This window comes from Pongo pygmaeus, chromosome 7 (assembly GCF_028885625.2).
Source record: "Pongo pygmaeus isolate AG05252 chromosome 7, NHGRI_mPonPyg2-v2.0_pri, whole genome shotgun sequence".
Classification (NCBI taxonomy): domain Eukaryota; kingdom Metazoa; phylum Chordata; class Mammalia; order Primates; family Hominidae; genus Pongo; species Pongo pygmaeus.
In genome coordinates, this window is record NC_072380.2 from 111,073,550 (window position 1) to 111,093,349 (window position 19,800).

General features: G+C 36.3%; 1 protein-coding gene across 1 annotated transcript in view; it reads right to left on the bottom strand.

Annotated features, from left to right (window-relative positions):
* The window catches only part of STK3 (serine/threonine kinase 3), a 356,889-nt gene that overhangs the window by 219,140 nt on the left and 117,949 nt on the right, over positions 1-19,800 (bottom strand). Inside the window, exons 5-6 of the mRNA XM_054499924.2 lie at positions 18,721-18,885; positions 18,045-18,212 (exon numbers count right to left, since the gene is read on the bottom strand). Coding sequence (XP_054355899.1) covers positions 18,045-18,212; positions 18,721-18,885 — 333 coding nt within the window. The remainder of the gene's footprint in view (positions 1-18,044; positions 18,213-18,720; positions 18,886-19,800) is intronic.

A 19,800-nucleotide genomic window follows, 5' to 3' on the forward strand; every position in this document is an offset into this window, starting at 1 on the left:
CAAATGAACCAAAATGTACTAACTACATACAAGTCCTTAAAGATCATGATGCAACTTATTAACAGGAACATATGTTCAGTGTAAGCCACAATTGTTATGTTAAATTACTTCTTTCTTTGATATCATTCATTTGATTACAGAATGTAAGAGATTCACGAGCATTCCAATTAAAATGGCGACCTTCAGTTTATAAGTCACTTACTGAAATGCTTACAAAGTCACCGCTGATCATTTATTTCTTACCTTGCATTGCATAGCACAACTACATTTAATTATGCGAATTAAATGATCCCAGATGTAATAAAGATGGTTCTATTCATGTAAAAGTTATACTTAAAACCAAGTTAACATAATTAAATAATTAATCTGTAATTAATATAGTCTTCCAGGACAGCTGAATTCTATTCTACAGCAATTTAACTAAAATGCATGTTTATTTTATAAGTCAGGTATGCCTTGTCTTTCTTTTTAAAAATGTCAATCCACGCATAATTTCAAAATTTAAACCTGATAGAGACACCATTTCCTCCAAAAACGTAAATTTTTAAGTGTTATACACATGAAATTAGAGTAAATACCTGCCCTCAGTATACCTCCTTCCACCTTCCTACCCTATGCACGCCTAGCTATTTATGTCTCCTAAAATAAATGCTAGCTTAAATCTCTGGCACAAATAGTTACTATTACTGGCTTAGAATAAAATAAAACTTACTATGACCAACAGAGTAACTCCACACAATTGCTTTTAAGATATAAATCTTCAATAAGGCTTAACAGTTGTCTGTTAAAACAGTTTTCATCCCCAATTAGCAAACCAAAGCTACTATATCCTGAGGCCAAAATTAAGGGTGCCCACTACTGATTTTTCTGATCTCTAATAACGAACAGGAACTAAAGTGCCAAAAAAGAAATAAATAATATAAATTATATCAATTTAAAATTTAAATGTTAAATAAATAAATTGTGCTAAGTAAAAGTTTGAAAGGCAAGCTGTGAGGGATGACAGCTCTTTCAAGTTGGATTTGATTAGCATTTAATTACTTTCATTTTTTAATTTATTTCACTGATTCTTATTCTAAGTTGCAAGTACAACACTTACTATTTTAAGAAAGAAAAATCTGAGCTTACCAGATTTCAGTATTAACACCACAGAAGTATCTTTGAGAAAGGAAAGGAAATAAGCACATATTCAACAAAAATATTTATTGGATATTATGTTAGAATCTGCTAGATTCATGTAGACACACAAAGATGAAACATACTTGAATTTGAAACTTAGATCTAGTAGGGAAATAAGACAACTATATCAAAATAACTATGATAATACACAGTAAGTTTAAAAGTGCCATAAGAAAATTATAGATAAGGTGATATGAGAATTCAAAGAAAGAAAAGATTTTTTAAATCAGTGGGATGAGGAACTTCTAACAATAATTAGACTTATCTAAAACTAAGCTTTCCAGAAGTAGAAAGATTACAGGAGGAAGACATCATAATCTATGTCTGGTTCCAGACTGAAATGCAGATATGCTATGATAAAGAAAATAGTAAACAAAACACTATCCTAAATACACAGTGTAACAAGATACCCTCTTGAGGGTCACTGATATTAAGAACCACAGTTCTCAGTTATTTTGGATCAAGGAATACTTGTTTCAAGGAGTCATTATTTTCATTTGATGGAAAACTATGAACTATCTGACCAGAAAAATACATACCTGCACAAATATCAATATTTAAGTGCAATTTCATGAGATGTGCTGACTGATTCACCCTCTTGTGAATCATGGTTTCCATTACTGGGCTAGTATGCAGTATAGGTGAAAATGAAGAAGTAAAAAATAACTGTTTTTCACCATTAGAAACGATAAAATGCATCGCAGTCCTAATAGGCTCATTATTTTCATATTGCTTCCAGTAGAGGCTGCAGAAGACATCTCAGCAGCCATAAGCAAGAACTTAAAAGTTTTCAGCAATCTCCCCTGGCTAGCAATAAACTGTCAATAAGCAGGTTCAGGCATAGAAACAGTAATTCCTTTGGGTACTGTGTAACGTCTCAGTACCTCCCATCCTACTGAATGTCCTACAACAAAATCAGGTGATGAAAAACAACTGCTCGATCCTTCCACAGCCCAAAGTTCCTTAAGTAACAATAGTAAACATTAAACGGGCATCCTCTGTAAGAACCTGAACTAATTTATAGTCTCAATATGTTACTTCAAAAGCAACTTCATAAAGCTAGCTCATATTCCTACAGTACTTAGTATTTTACATGTATTGTTCATATACACTATCCCTTTTGATCTTCAAAAAGACCTCTGTGAAGTAGATGGATGAGGGTCCATTATAACTAATTCAGAGATAACAAAATTGATTCAAGCCTCACAAGTCTCAAACATCAGGTCACACCATTATTACGTAGCAACAATAGAAGCATTCGGACTTCGTTAGAATTTGGATTTCCAACACCTGGTTCAGTAATTATTGCTCTATAGATTCAAGTTACAAACCATTACTGGGTCATAAAATCAATGTAATGGATTTGGACCACACAATTTTTAATGAAAAGATGAAACAGAATAGAATACTGTGATAGAACAGAAGTCACAGTGAATCACAAATAAAGAAAATAAGTATGGTTTCATGTATATCTTGTTTCACTTACGTATGTGTGTGTGTCTGCACACATGTGCATAATGGGTCACACTGTGAAAATATTTCTACCATGGACCACAATTTTAAAAGTCTGAAATGTAAATGTCATCTTTCAATCATTAATAAATCAATTTAACTCGTCTCCTTTAAATTCTCCCACACAAATACAGATAAATATTACATTTGTCAGTATCCCACATTAAAATCCTAAAAAGATGAAATGTAGTAAAATTCTTTCTCAGTAAGTATTACTCTAAGCAATACTTAATGGAAACATGTCTCCAAACTATAATTCATATTTATATAATTTGTATGTCAGTAGGAAAATGGTAATTGCTTCCTCAATAGTTATGAAACTAATCATGTATACAGAGCACTTGGCAATACCAACAGCAAGGTTAGAATACAGATGAAGAGTAGGAATGCCTCTTTCCTGTGTAAGCAGGTGACCCCAGCAGGCTTAATCAAGAGAAGTTGAGACCTGTTTATTCTCTTCACTTGTTCATGTCTTAAAGAATAATAACTCTGACAAGACAAAAATATGTTGAAACTGTCACTGTAATAAACCTTAATCCTCAATTTAGGGTCTAGAATGCCTTGTAACACCACCACCCTTCAATGTGTATCAGGACCACAAAGCAGAGAACTCTAACTTTCAAATGGAGTAAAAATCCATGTCTTGGAAGCAGTACTGAAATTCCCTGATGATCCCATTTCTCCCACTCCTCTGGATCCTTGGATGATGTGAAAGTATGGTTAATAGAATCAAGATATCACCTAAAATAGGCAAAAAAAAAAAATAGGGAAGAGAAAGGAAAGGAAACCAAAGGTAGAGAGGGGGGTGAGGGGAGAGTATTCGCCTACATGCCCTGTCAGGAAATAAAAAAATGAAAAGACAACAGTAGGAAGAAAAGAAAAAAAGGAAGACAAGGGTAGGTTCAAGGGAGAAATGCAAGTAAAGTATGTAATGAAAAAATAATAAAATCTTTATCTACAACCATTTGATCTTACGTAATTTGAGATAATATATACATATAACTGAATAAACGTTTTACAGTGTATAGCTTTCTATTCTAACCAACAAAACTCTTATCTACCCTTTCCTATTAAATAAAACGGAAATCTAAATGATTCTAACATTAAAATGCTAGTTATCACTGAACTATAAATTCCAAAAGAACAGGGAACATGTCTGCTGTGCTTACTACTACTTCCTAACAGCTCAAGTGGTACCTGATAAGTGTGCACCAAGTATCTACGGAAGGAAATAAAGGAAAGGGAAAGGGAGTAAAAGAATACAGAAGGCACTCTAGATGACATTTAATTTCTCTGACACAAAACAACCAATTTGGGAGAGAAGAGATACTGTCCAACTGGTCCCAAGGCCAAATTTATTGCCTTTACGTTAGAATATGTATTTCTTGCATTTTAACAATATTAAATCAAAAATAATTTAATATTAATGATTAAATTTAGTATTGACAAAAACATGAGACTGTCCCATCATGAGAATATACACATTTACATGGCAGAAAATTTCAAGAGTGTCATTCTCGTTACTAAAAGATTCATTAAAAATTATTTGTACTCCAAAAGATCCCACTAGCTCCCAAGCAATGAATCCTAACCAGAATGAAATGTATGAAATAACAGATACAGAATTCAGAATACAGATGGCAAAGAAACTCAACAAGATCCAAGAGAAAGTTGAAATCCAACACAAAGGAAACAGAAAAATAATCTAAGATTTGAAAGACGGCACAGTTATTTTAAGGAAGACCAAACAGAACCTCTGGAACTGAAAAATTTACTAGAGGAATTTCAAAATACAGTTGGAAGCCTTAACAACAGACTAAACCAAGCAAAAGAAAGAATTTCAGAGATTGAAGATTGGTTCTTCAAATCAACCCAGTCAGATAAAAATAAAAATAATTTTTTAAAATGAAAAAAGCCTTTAAGAAATATGAGATTATATAAAATGACCAAATATGTGACTTACTGGCATTCCTGAGAGAGAAGAGAAAGTGAGCAACTTGGAAAACATATTTGAAGATAGATATAATTCAGAAAAAATTCCGCAATCTTGCTAGAGGGGTCAACATGCAGACACAAGAAATCCAGATAACTCCTACAAGATACTACACAAAATGACTATTCCCAGGGCACATAGTCATCAGACCATCCAAGGTCACCCAAAAGAAAAAACCTTAAAGGCAGCTAGAGAAAAGTGTCATATGACCTGTAAAGCAGCACTCTCCAAACTTTTTGGTACCAGGGACCGGTTTCGTGGATGACAAGTTTTCCATAGATGGGGTTGGAGGGGGTGGTTTAGGGATGAAACTGTTCCACCTCAGTTCATCAGGCATTAGTTAGAGTCTCATAAGGACTGCACAACCTAGATCCCTTGCACGTGCAGTTCACAAAAGGGTTCACACTCCTAAGAGAATCCAATGTCACTGCTGATCTGACAGGAGGCGGAGCTTAGGTTGTAATTCTTGATCACCCACTGCTCACCTCCAGCTGTGTGACCCGGTTCCTAACAGTCCATGGACCTGTACCAGTCTGTGACCCAGGGGTTGGGGGACCCCTGTTCTAAAAGGAAACCCATCAGACTAACAGTAGACTTCTCAGCAGAAATCCTACAAACCAGACAAGATTAGGGGCCAATTTTGAGCATTCTTAAAAGAAATGCCAGCCAAGAATTTCATATCTTGCCAAACTAAGCTTCATAAATTAAGGAAAAATAACGTATTTCCCAGACAAGCAATTACTAAGCAAATTCATCACTGCCAGACCAGCCCTACAAGAGATGCTTAAGAGAGGTCTAAACATGGAAGCAAAAGAACGACATTTACTAACACAAAAGCACACATAAAGCACATAACCCACAGACTCTATAAAGCAACTATACAATCCAGACTACAAAGCAACTAGCTAACAACCCTGTGATGGGAACAAAACCTCACATATCAATATTAACCTTGAATATAAAGGGCCTAAATGGCCCACTTAAAAGACATAGAGTGGCAAACTGGAAAAAACAAACAAAATCCATCTTTCTTTTATCTGCAAGAGAACCATCTCACAAGTAACAACACCCATAGACTCACAGTAAATGAATGGAGAAAGATCAGGTAAACAGAAAACAAAGAAGAGCAGAGGTCTTATATTAGATAAAATAGACTTTAAACAAACAACAGTAAAAAAGGACCAAAAAGAGCATTACATAATTTTTAAAGGGTTCAATTATACAAGAAGACTTAACTATCCTAAATATATACACACTCAACACTGGAGCACCCAGATTTATGAAAACAATTACTTTTAGACCTAAGAAAAGATGTTGACAGCCACACAATAACAGTCGGAGACTTCAACACCCTACTGACAGCATTAGACTGATTATCAAGGCAGAAAACTAACAAAGAAATTCTGGACTTAAATTTAATGCTTGATCAACTGAACCTGATAGACATCTACAGAATACTCTACCAAACAACCACAGAATATACATTCTTCTCATATGTACACAGAACATACTCAAAGACTGACCACATGCTCAGTCATAAAGCAAGTCTCAATAAATTCAAAAAAATCAAAATCATACCAAGCATCTTCTCAGACCACAATGGAATAAAAATAGAAACCAACACCAAGAGGAACTCTCAAAACCACATAAATACATGAAAACTAAACAACGTGCTCCTGAATGACTTTTGGGTAAACAATGAAATTAAAGAATAAATCAAAAAGTTCTTTGAAAAAAATGAAAACAGAGACACAACATACCAAAACCTCTGGGATATGGCAAAAGCAGTGTTAAGAGGAAAGTTTAGAGTGCTAAATGCCTACATCAAGAAAATGGATCTCAAATTAACAATCTAACCTCACACCTAAAGGAACAAGAAAAAACTAAACCCAAAGCTAGGAGAAGAAAGTAAATAAGTAAAGTCAGAGTAGAACTAAATGAAATTGAGAATAAAAAATCATACAAAAGATCAATGAAACAAAAAGTTGGTTTTTTGAGAGGATGAATGAAACTGACAGACTGCTAGCTAGATTAAAAAAGGAAAGAGAGAAGATCCAAATAGGCACAATCAGAAATAACAAAGGTGACATCACAACGAAGCCCACAGAAATACAGCAGATGCTCAGAGGCTACTGTGAACATTTCAATACATACAAAGTAGAAAATCTAGAGGAAATGGATTAATTCGTGAAAACACACAACCTCCAAGATTGAACTAGGTAGAAACAGAAATCCTGAACAGACCAACAAGTAACAAGATTCAATCAGAAATTACACACCTACCAATGAACAAAAGCCCCCGAAGAGAGAGATTCACAGCCGAATTCTACCAGTCCTAATGAAACTATTACAAAAAATCAAAGAGGAGGGCCTCCTCCCTAACTCATTCCACAAAACCAGTATCATCCTGATATCAAAATCTGGCAAAGACATAACAAAAAAAAGAAAATTACAAGCCAATATCCCTAATGAACATAAGACACAAAATTCCTCCACAAAATATTAGCACACTGAGCTAGGTGGAATGGCTCACATCTATAATCCCAGCACTTTGGGAAGCTGAGGCAGAAGGATCACTGGAGCTCAGGAGTTTGACACCAGTCTGGGAAATATATTGAGATCCCATTTCTCCAAAAAAATTTTTTTAATTAGCCAGGTACAGTGGCACATGCTTGTAGTCCTAGCTACTCAGGAGGCTGAGATGGGAAGATCACTTGAGCCTGTGAGGTCAAGGCTGCAGTGAGCCATGACTGCACCACCGCACCCCAGCCTGGGTGACAAAGTAAGCCTGTCTCAAGAAAAAAAATATATATATATGAGCAAACCAAATCCAGCAGCACATCAAAAAATTAATTCACCACAATCAAGTGGGCTTTATTCCTAGGATGCAAGGATGATTCAACATATGCAAGTCAGTAAATGTGATTTACCACATAAGGAGAATTAAAAACAAAAACCATATAATCATCTCAATAGACACAGAAAAGGCTTTTGATAAAATCCTATACTCCTTCATTATAAAAACCCACAACAAACTTGGCATCAAAGGAACATACCTTAACATAATAAGAGGTATCTATTACAAACTCATGGCCAACATCATACTGAATGGGCAAAAGACAGATGCATTCCCTTAAGAACTGGACCAAGACAAAGATGTCCACTCTTACCATTCCTATCCATTATGTCACTAGAAGTCCTAGCCAGAGCAATAGGCAAGAGAAGGAAGTAAAAGACATACAAATAGGAAAAAAGGAAGTCAAATTATCTCTCTTCACTGACAGTATAATTGTATACTAGAAAATCCTAGATTCTGTCAAGACTCCTAGGCCTGATAAATGATTTCAGCAAAGTCTCAGGATATAAAGTCAATGTACAAAAATCAGCAGCACTTCTATACACTAATAATGTTCAAACTGAGAGCCAAGTCAAGAATGCAATGCCATTTACAATTCCTACCAAAAAAAATAAAAATAAATAACAACCTAGGAATACACTTAACCAAGGAGGTGAAGGATCTCCACAAGGAGAACTACAAAAGACTACTAAAAGATAGCAGAGACGACACAAACAAATAGAAGAGCATTCCATGTTCCCAGGTTGGAAGAATCAATATTGTTAAAATGGTCATACTGCCCAAAGCAATCTACAGATTCGATGCTATTCCTATCAAACTACCACCATCATTTTTCACAGAATTAGAAAAAAACTATTCTAAAATTTATATGGAACCAAAAAGGAGCCTAAATAGCCAAGACAATTCTAAGCAAAAAGAACAAAGCCAGAGACATCAATTTACCTGACTTCAAACTATACTACATGGCTACCGTAACCAAAACAGCAAGGTACTGGTACAAAAATAGACACATAGACCAATGGAACAGAATAGAGGCATAAAAAAATAATGAGATCATGTCCTTTGCAGGAATGTGGATGCAGCTGGAGGCCATAGTCCTAAGCAAACTAACACAGAAACAGAAAACCAAACACTGCATGTTCTTACTTATAAGTGGGGGCTGAATACTGGGTTCACACGGACATAAAGATGGAAACAACAGACGCTAGGAACTCTAAAAGGAAGGAAGGGGTGGAGAGGACAAGGGCTGAAAAACTTCCTATCAGATACTATGTTCAGTATCTGGGTGACAGGATCAGCAGAAGCCCAAACCTCAGTACCATGCAATATATCCTTGTTACAAACCTGAACATGTACCCCCACTAAACCTAAAATAAAAATGGAAATTTAAATAATATAAACTGTGAAAAAATATTTTTAAAAAATAATTTCCAAAGAATATGAAATACTGATTTACAATTATTAAATATTTACACAACTTCTTCAGAACACACCTATTGCATAATGCAAAGTACATATATGATTAAATAAAAATAATCCTCTACTTGGTGGACAACTAAGTCATTTGCATAGAAACAGTGAAAAGCATTCTGATTGAAAGATCTCTCAATATAGTGATTACAAAGAAGACATACAAAGGGACTCAGACTGCGTATTATAATTGGGGTGCAGAAAGTGATATGGGGACAACTGGAAAGACAATAAACAGGCAGTAAAAAGTTAAAGGAGTAGGAGACCTTCACCAGCATAGAAACAACAAGCAGGTCAGTACTAGAGAGAGGTTAAACAAAAAACCCAATTTAAAAATGGGCAAAGGAGCACCGGGCATGGTGGCTCAAAACCTGTAATCCCAACACTTTGGGAAGCCAAGGCGGGTGGATCACAACAAGGTCAAGAGATTGACACCATCCTGGTCAACATGGTGAAACCCCATCTCTACTAAAAATACAAAAATTAGCTGGGCGTGGTGTGTGCATCTGTAATCCCAGCTACTCGGGAGGCTGAGGCAGGAGAATCGCTTGAACCTGGGAGGTGGAGGTTGCACTGAGCCGAGATCATGCCACTGCACTCCAGCCTGGGTGAAAGAGCAAGACTCCGCCTCAAAAAAAAAAAAAAAATAGGCAAATGAATTGAATAGACAGTTCCCAAAAGATATACATAATGGACAATGGACAATAAGCATACGAAAAGATGTTCAATATCACTAGTCTTCAGAGAAATGCAGATCAAAATCACAATGAGATGCCACTTCACTCCCATTACAATGGCCATTAGCAAAGAAAAACAACAGAAAATAACAAGTGCTGGCAGGAATGTGAAGAAACTGAAACTCTTGTACATTGGTGGTAGGAATGTAAAATGGTACAGCTGCTGTGGAAAACAGTATGGAGGTTCCTCAAAAAATTAAACAGTCTTGAATTGATGATTGTGGATCCAGTTCATGGTAGCATTATTCACAAAAGCCAAAAGGAGGAAGAAACCCAACTGCCCATCAACAAATGAATGAATAAACAAAATATGCTATATACATACAAAGAAATATTATTCAGGCTTTAAAAGGAAGCCAATTCTGACACATTCTACGACTTGTATAAATTATTGAAAACATTAGGCTACATAAAACACACACACACAAAAGAACAAATATTGTATGATTCTAGTCAAACTCATAGAGACAGGAAGTAGAATACTGGTTGCGAGGGGTTGGGGCAAGAGGATATGGAGAATTATTGTTTAATGGGTACAGGGTTTCAGTTTGAGATAATAAAAAAATTTCTAGAAATAGTAGTAATGATTGCACAATAATGTAAATGTACTTTATGGCAATGAATTGTATAGAGTACTTTAAAATGATTAAAATGATAAATTTTATGTTATATATTACTCATTAATCCTAATTATAATCTTAAATTATATAATTATAATTATACTATATAATTGTTAATCTTAAATTATACATAATTATTAATCTTAAATTTTCTTTCTCTCTCTATTTGAAAGAAGAGAACATATTATGGGGAGTGTAGTGAGTTGAAAAATGGCCATCCTCAGAAGATATGTCCACATCCTAATCTCTGAAACCTCTAAATGTTACATAATTTGGGGGGAAAAAATACAATTTATGCAGATATAATGAAGTTAAGAATCTTGAAAGCAGAAGATCATCCTGGATCATCTGAGTGGGCCCTAAATCCAATGACAAGTGTCCTTATAAGAGAAAGGCAGAGAGAAATTTGAGGTAGGTAGACAAAAAAGAGGACACAGGGCTGGGTGCAGTGGCTCACACCTGTAATCCCAGCACTTTGGGAGGCCAAGGCAGACAGACTGCTTAAGCTCAGGAGTTCGAGACCAGACTGGGCAACATGGTGAACTCCATCTCCACAAAAAAAAAATAAGATTAGCCAGGCATGGTAGCTTGTGCCTGTAGTCCCAGCTACTTGGGGGGCTGAGGCGGGATGATTGCTTGAACCCAGGAATTCGAGGCTGCAGTGAGCCATGTTCGCGCCACAGCACTCCAGCCTGGATGACAAAGCAAGACCCTGTGAAAGAAGAAAGAAGATGATGATGATGACACCGACACTCAGAGGAGAATGCAATATGGAGATGTAGGCAGAGATTAGAGTAAGACAACTACAATCTAAGGAAAACAGGATTGCAGGCGGCCACCAAGAGCTGGAAAAAGTGAAGAATAGATTATCCTGTAGAGCCCCTTGAGGGAGTACAGTCCTGCCAACACTTTGATTTCAGACTTCTGGTTTCCCAGGCTAAATGAAGATACTCCTCTATGCCATTCACTCCTATGTTAAATCCTCGCAAGGAATCTTCCAACAGGTGGTGTCATACAAACACACCTGCACATACACTAAGACATCCAAGGTATCTACAAATACCTACACAGCAGGGACTGGGAGATGGAAGGTGTGTTAAGTGTGTTGGGTGTGGTATTACTCAAGTCTCACCACTACAGAGAATCAGTTTTCCAGAATTTCTCAAGCAAATTTTATTATTAATTGAGCAGGAAGGAGGACACGGATTCTTTTCTCTTTTTTGGTGTTGGGTTTTTTTTAAATATTAAAAAATGGTTAAGTGTTCACTCTTTAGATGTGGACATAACCACATTTTTTGTCTCTTTTTTTAAAATCATTTGATTGCGAAAAAAGTAGTGCCATGTGATTTGCAATGGGAGACAGCTACTGTGTTTTACTTTTTGATATGCACTATAAAGAATGATCTTCTTACCCATGTCTGTTTTTACACTGCCTATACTAAAGCATTTGTTGCATCTATTTAAATGCTATGTTTCTCCAAAAAGGGAGGTGGGAGCCAGTTGGAAAATATGGTGGGTTAAGGAAAAGATTCTTCAGGAAAGGATAGCATTATTTTGAAAACATCATTCATCAAAAATAACTCTTTATGTCTGAAAATATCTGCAGGGCTCCTTTCTTTGTAAGTAGGTAGTGTAAGGACACAGAGATAGAGACCTCTTTTTTAGGCTAAAACAATTCTTAATTTACTCTTAAACAGAGATTGTCATACTTCATGTGAGTTAAATTTCCAGAAAATTGCCAAGTGCCTCCAATTATCTCCTTAAATCACATTTGACAAAATTTCTTCCAAAATACACTATTTATTTACACATCTTTTTTTAAAGTTATAAACATTCAGTACTGCATTGCATAGAAGTAAAAATTCTTAGTTTGATTTTTATTTTCTTTCCTTCACCTGATTCAAGAAATCATCAGGTACTTCTCCTGCTGTCCACAGACTGATCCATACAGTTCTTACCCCTTTCCCTATGCTGAACAACAGGTAAGCAAACACAAAGGTTTTTTACAGGTTATGCCTGTACTCCCAGCTACTCAGGAGGCTGAGGCAGGATAATTGCTTGACCCAGGGAGGCGAAGATTGCAGTGAGCCGAGATGGCGCCACTGCACTCCAGCCTGGGTGACAGAGCGAGACTCCATCAAGGAAAAAAATACAAAAATTTGCTGGGTGTGGTGGTGTGCACCTGTAGTTCCAGGTATTCGAGAGGCTGAGGTGGGAGGAATGCTTGAGCCTGGGAGGTTGAGGGCTGCAGTGAGCTGTGATTGTGCCACTGCACTCCTTCCTGCCTGGGTGACACAGTGAGACCCTGTCAAATGGATGGAAGGAAGGAAGGAAGGGAGGGAGGAAGGAAGGAACGAAGGGAGGGAGGGAGGAAGGAAGGAACGAAGGGAGGGAGGGAGGGAAAAGAAAAGAAAGGAAAGGAAAAAAGTAAAGAGAAAAGAAAAGAAAGAGGGAAGGAAGGAAGGAAGGAAGGAAGGAAGGAAGGAAGGAAATGATACTAGTTATTCATCTCCTGATTTAAAAAATATATATATATATATATATATACATACTTCCTAAGGCTGGGTGCACTGGCTTACGCTTGTAATCCCAGTACTTTGGGAGACCGAGGCAGGTGGATCACTTGAGGCCAGGAGTTCAAGATCAGCCTGGCCAACATGGTGAAACCCCGTCACTACTAAAAATACAAAAAATTAGCTGGGCATGGTGGTGTGCACCTGTAATCCCAGCTACTTGGGAGGCTGAGCTGAGACAGGAGAATCGCTTGAAACCGGGAGGCAGAGGTTGCAGCAAGCCAAGACTGCCACTGTACTCCAGCCTAGGCAACAGGGCGAGACTTTGTCTCAAAAAAATATATATATATATACACATATACATACACACTCACACACTCACACACACACACTCTCTCTCTCTCTCTCACACTCACTTCCTAAAGGCCTGAGAAAGAGAGAAGACTGATCTCCTCAAAAGTATGTGGTTAACTGAATTTAAAACTAAATTTTTTTAACTATTCTATTTATCTAACTGATCAAAATTAATTTGGTGGTTTCATATTTAACTTTATAAAATAAATTGAGTTTTAATTTAAAAAAAATTGTTTCACTTAACATTTTGATTAGACTTACTCCCATTTGTCACTACTCACTAATTTTAATCTCATAGCTGAATATAAATTTATGAGCACTTTTATCCCTCTCCTGTTTAAAAAGCTTTATACGTTTCAATGTGTGCATCATCATTTCCCTTTACTAAACAGATAATCATTACTGTCTACCACAGTGAAGATTCGGTTTACATATACTACAAGTTTCTTTGAGGGAAAAAAAAAAGTTGTATCAAAACTAACAAATTCGGTTAACTCCTTGCCATCAAACAAATCCAATGTTTTTAATAGCTCTTTTTATTAGAAAATTTCTCCTTGAACATCTATATTCCAAATATTCCTTATTCTGCCCAGGAATGATAAAAGAAATATCAATCTTTGACAAACTGATAAACTAGAGCATATAAAACAAATGACCTCAGACTTAACACCTTTGAAGGACCCATTCTCAAATAACTGCAAATTTCCAATTTAACCACTTTCATTTTCTAATTTAGTGCTATCTTTAAGTTCTTCATATCCCTCAGGCTATGACATCCTAAATATATGTCCTACAAAAACCTTAATCAGTGAAAAACAGTATTAATTTGTGGCCACTTAAGGAGAAGCAACTCCATTCTAAATTATCCAAGCTCAAGGCATCTCTTTTTGCCCCTAATTTTTGCCGCCCTAAGCAATACTACTTTACAAACAGCCCTGGTGCCTAAACACGGTAAAAGGCTGAGAAAATGACTGGGAAACCAAATCCCAGTTCACTCAGTCTAGAAGGCAGCACCACTGTTCTAAAGTGTTCCTAATTATATACAGCTAGTGGGCAGGCATAGTGGAAAGGGCTAGAACTCTGTGAGGATGAATGCAAGGCATTTCAGAAAGACTGGATAGAATCCTCACTCCAATTAGGCAATACCACCAGTGTCTGGGCACCCCACTATAGATGGAGGCTGGGGAAACTCACCCACCACATCCTAACTTTGTCTCTAACTTTGTTCTAGATAGCCATGTATATGTAGTAAATTGTATCATTTACTTATATTAAAATAACTATCAGGTTTTTTGCCTGTATCAGCTGTGGGGTCTTCGTGTCAATCACATCTTTGTCTCATTGTAGATTATTTGACTTTGTAGATTATTGATTAACTCATTAGCCTATATGGCTACCAAAAAATGGCTGGATAACAAAACATTAAAAATTGAAATCTGTCCATATTTCCTGCTACTCTGGAAAACTTAAAGGGTTCAGATTTTAAATTAGTAATTATAATATTGTGATTACATGGTTGTAAAATGTCTTATTTTTGTTAGCCGCTCCTCCACTTGCACAGAGTTGGGATATTAACACAGAGGATATTTCTTTGGTGTCTAGGCAAAAACACAGAACAAACTGAGTTCATATCTCAGTTCTGCCACTGACAAGTTATGTCATCTTAAATAACATAATCTTATCCATTTCATCCAATCCACCCAATGGAGGATAAAATATTTATTTCACAAAATTACTACAGTACAAAAAAAAGTTGGTTAAAAAACTTCAATATTTCACTCACTTACCATAGTGTCATATCCTACCAGCTTTCTCATATCTTAACTACCACTTTATCTCCTCTCTAACCTCCTGAGATTCTGATTTAATCTGTTTAGGGTAGGGCTCCCCAGATGACTGCTATGCAGCAAGCGTGGAGAACACTATCTATTCTTTGATCACTCCATTTCCTTACACTCTCTCTTCTTTCTAGACTGTGCCCTGTTAGTAACCCCTTGAACTGTCTCTCAGCAGCATCCTTAAATTCCCTATAGCCCCATCCTTCTAAGACACTCATTCATTAAAACCCAAACCCTCCATATCAAGGCCATAATGCATTCTACTGCACAGCAGAGCACACTACCACAGGAAGGCCCACAAACCAGGATTAATTACACTATACTTTCTCAATTACCAATTTTAGCTGGGCCCTCAACCATTTTTTTTCTCTCTTGGACAGCTCTTTCTTTCATTGCCCTCACTATACCCCCCCCCCCCACCAAACTACTGTAAACCTTGATGAAACAGTAAAGTTTATTAATTTTATTAAATTTCTACACTTGAATATGTATTTTTAATATTCTACATTGACAAAATGGAAAATATGCATAAAGCACTTCCCCCACATATCAAAGAACAACAATAATCTGAAAAAAAAGCAGTTGTGTGACTGGGCTGCAAGCTAAATAAACTACAAGGCTCTTTTCAAAGAACATCATTTTTACTTGAAGAATAACTAACAGAAAACTAAGGTTACACAGACTTGGGTATTTGACAGACATTTTCTCAAAAATGAACCAAGTGAACCTGTCATTTCAAGGAAAACAAAAGGCAGTACTTGTTACCAGTGATAAAACTATATCTGTTACATGATCTTAACAGCTTCCAATACTTGCAGTTCAATACTCTAATTTGTAAGACAGCTCACAAACACAAGAAAAGTTAAATAATGGTATCATTTAAATAGGAAATAAACTATATTACGTTTGGAAATGCACGAGGCAACACTTGATTAACTGTCCAAAGAACTGGACTGTGAAGAAATTGCCTATATACAAAATATGAGGAAAAAGAGAAATCTACTTGGGCGATAGCTGTCAAGAATGGCTCTATACAGGCATAAAATCCAAGTTGGGACTTGAAAAATTGGTAGGATTTAGATTAAAAAAAAAAAACAGTGAGAAAGGCATCCTAGGAAGTTTGCAATATATGTATATTTTTTTCTAAGAGAAATATTATTTTCAGGTGTATTTTTAATAATGTATAATGTATTCATTCAAACTCTCAGGTAATATTATAAGATCCTTAAAGGAAGAGGCCACATATTACAATTCTCTGCTATCTGAGCACAGGATCAAATTTAACATGTTGAACTATTTGGTTGGAAAAATAAGATTTACACAGGGAAGAAGCAGAATAGTAATAATGGAAGTCCTAAGTTAAATCCCAGCTCTCGAACTTATCTAGGTTGCATTGGGTAATTTAGTAAACCTCACTGATTCAAACTCAAATACACCTACTTTGAGGATCACCCTACAAACATCCTAACTAAAAGAACCACAGATAACTAATGATCAGAGATGAAATAAGACTTTGTGTTCCTGTTTTTATGCTGACCTTGTTATTTTTCAAGTTATTTTCAAACAATTGATGCATTTTTATCTTTCATTTACCAAAAGGAATTTATATACACAAAGAAGATGGTACATATTGTATACAATTATATTACTCAAAGAACTCTAGGCTGGGCACACTCCTGTAATCCCAGCACTTTGGGAAGCTGAGGTGGGTGGATCGCTTGAGCCCAGGAGTTGGAGACCAGCCTGGGCAACATCGCGACACCCTGTCTCTACAAAAAATTAGTTGGGCATGGTGGTGCATACCTATAGTCCCAGCTACTCTGCAGGCTGAGGTGGGAGGATCACCTGAGCCCAGGAGGTCGAGGCTAGAGTGAGCCATGATCACACTACTACACTCCAGGCTGGGTGACAGAGTGAGACCTGGTCTCAAAAGAAAAAAAAAATCTCTCTTTAAAATGTTTCAATACAGCAGACAGATTTTTAAATATTTTCTGTATAATACACTGTTACCTATATTATTGAAATTTAACCCACAACAGCATTATAATATCAGATGTAATTCCAATTTATTCTTCTTCAGATATTCTAAAATAATGCATTCTTCCTCTTCCTATCTATTTACTTCACATTCCTCCAGCCACCATGACATTATCTTCTCTTTTCTACAAATACACACATATATACACTCTTCCCCTCATTCCTACATCCTTATTGAGATAACTACAGCCACTAGAGGGCAATAAGTATACAAAGATCAGTGTACCTATCTATGATGATGAACTTATCTATATGATTCACATAGTAATAAACCTGAAAAGTATATCATCACAAACCCTGAAACATAGGCAATTAGACTTGAATATGCAAGATACATATTTCAAACTCAAAAATTATCCTGCAGAGGTCACAGAAGCATATAATGATGTTCAAAAAAGGAATTCCATTTTCTCAGTAAGCATTCATTAAAAAAAAATTAGCTGAATTCCTTTATATGTGCATAGTAATATTAGAAATTAGGATTGCTTAATACTGTCCTCGGACCAAAGAAGAGAAAGGGCAGGAAAAAAAAAAAAAACACAGTAAGGTATAAATTACAGAGTGGGTAAAAAAGTGAGAAATGATTACTTCCAACTCTTTCATTACCACAGTCAAGAAAACAATAAACTGAAGAGCAAAGAGGATTTACCAACCCTTTCTCCTATTGAAAAGCAAGCAAAAATTTTACAGTTATATTTTTGGGGGAGGAGAACAGTGATGGTAGAGATATACAAAGCCTTCAGTTCTTTTCTCACAATTAAGAATGCAGAAGGAAGAGAAGTTAACAGTTACGAATCTTTAAGAGGTAATTTTACCATTTTTAAAAAGAATACATTTAAATGAACTTATTTAGTTTATATTTACTTACACTGACATTACGAAACTGCAACACTTATATAAGGCTAACATTTTCAGCAAACCATAATTTTCTTACCCTCATTGGATGTATATCAGCATAAGGAGGTTTTCCTTCAGCCATTTCTATAGAAGTAATGCCAAGGGACCAGATGTCGGCCACACAGTTATAGCCTATTTCTTGAATCACCTCAGGAGCCATCCAAAATGGAGTTCCTATTACAGTATTGCGTTTTGCCATTGTATCCTGCAATAACGTTACATAGCCATAAATGCTACTACAAAAGCACAAAGGAAATCTGTATGCCAAACATTCTTTTAAAAAATGTTAAAACCTCCAATGCCACAGATTATATCAGAAACTATTTTGCTAAAATTTCAACTAGTTATGACATACTTAGGAATTCCGAATTCTGAAAATAACCAAGAGTCCACAGGTAACTTATCCCCACTACCATCATTAAACACAGTCATTAAAGATAGTGCTATAATGATAAAAGCTACAGAAATGAGCTATGTAGCTTCCCTTTCAGAACATTTAAGCATTTTGATTATAAGATATATTTTCACATTCAATCACCCTAAATTATAAATTAAATAATACTCAAATTTGGCTCAATTATGGTTCCTTCTCCACAAAAATTAAAAAATTACACATTTCTTTCCATTCCCCCTCAAAAAGTAATTGAAGTTCAGTTATAATCAAATCTGAACAAATTAGCCAAGTGTTTAGAAAACCATTAAAGTTAACTTACTGTTAACTGACCAGCCACTCCAAAATCTGCCAATTTTGCATGTCCTTCTGTATTGAGGAGAATATTTCCAGCTTTTATATCTCTGTGTATTTTTCTCATAAAGTGCAAATATTCTAGTCCTTTCAATGTAGATTTAAGAATGGTTGCAATTTCATCTTCTGTTAACTGGAAAGAAATATTTTTAAAACCATAATTAAAATGCCATGTTAGATAAACACTTACGAAAGAGCACTAGTAACAAGTATGTCTTTCCGTGTGTGTGTGTGTGTGTGTGTGTGTTTTTAAGAGACCCTACTCTGTTGCCCAGGCTACAGTGCAGTGGTGTGATGATAGCTCACTGCAGCCTAAAATTCCTGGGGTCAAGGCATGCTCCCACCTCAGCTTCCCGAGTAGCTAGAACTACAGGCACATGCCACCCCAATAAGCTAACTTATTTTTATTTTTGTAGAGATGGGGGTCTCGCTATGTTGTCTGGACTGGTCTTGAACTCTTTGCTTCAAACAATTCTCCTTCCTCAGCTTCCCAAAGTGTTGGGATTATAGGTGTGAGCCACCATGCCTAGCCACAAGTACTTCTTTCTAATGACCACTAAACCTCCAGGAAAATGCTAAAGGGGTAAATAATCGAGAACCTCTTCTTCCCACAATAAGCTTTGTTACTCTTACTACACATTTTACTAATGAAAGGATGATCAAATTTCTCTCCTTAAGATTAACAGTATCAGCAGGGCGTGGTGGCTCACACCTGTAATCCCAGCACTTTGGGAGGCTGAGGCGAGCAGATCACTTGAGGTCAGGAGTTCGAAACCAGCCTGGCCCACATGGTGAAACCTCGTCTCTACTAACAATACAAAAATTAGCCAGGTGTGATGGCGTGCACTTGTAATCCCAGCTACTCAGGAGGCTGAGGCAGGAGAGTCACTTGAACCTGGGAGGCAGAGGTTGCAGTGAGCCGAGATCACATCACTGCACGTCAACCTGGGTGACACAGCGAGACTCCATCTCAAAAAAAAAAAAAAAAAAAAAAAATTATCAGTATCATTCCTAAAGCAAACGACGTATCTCAAGAATCAGCCTGATA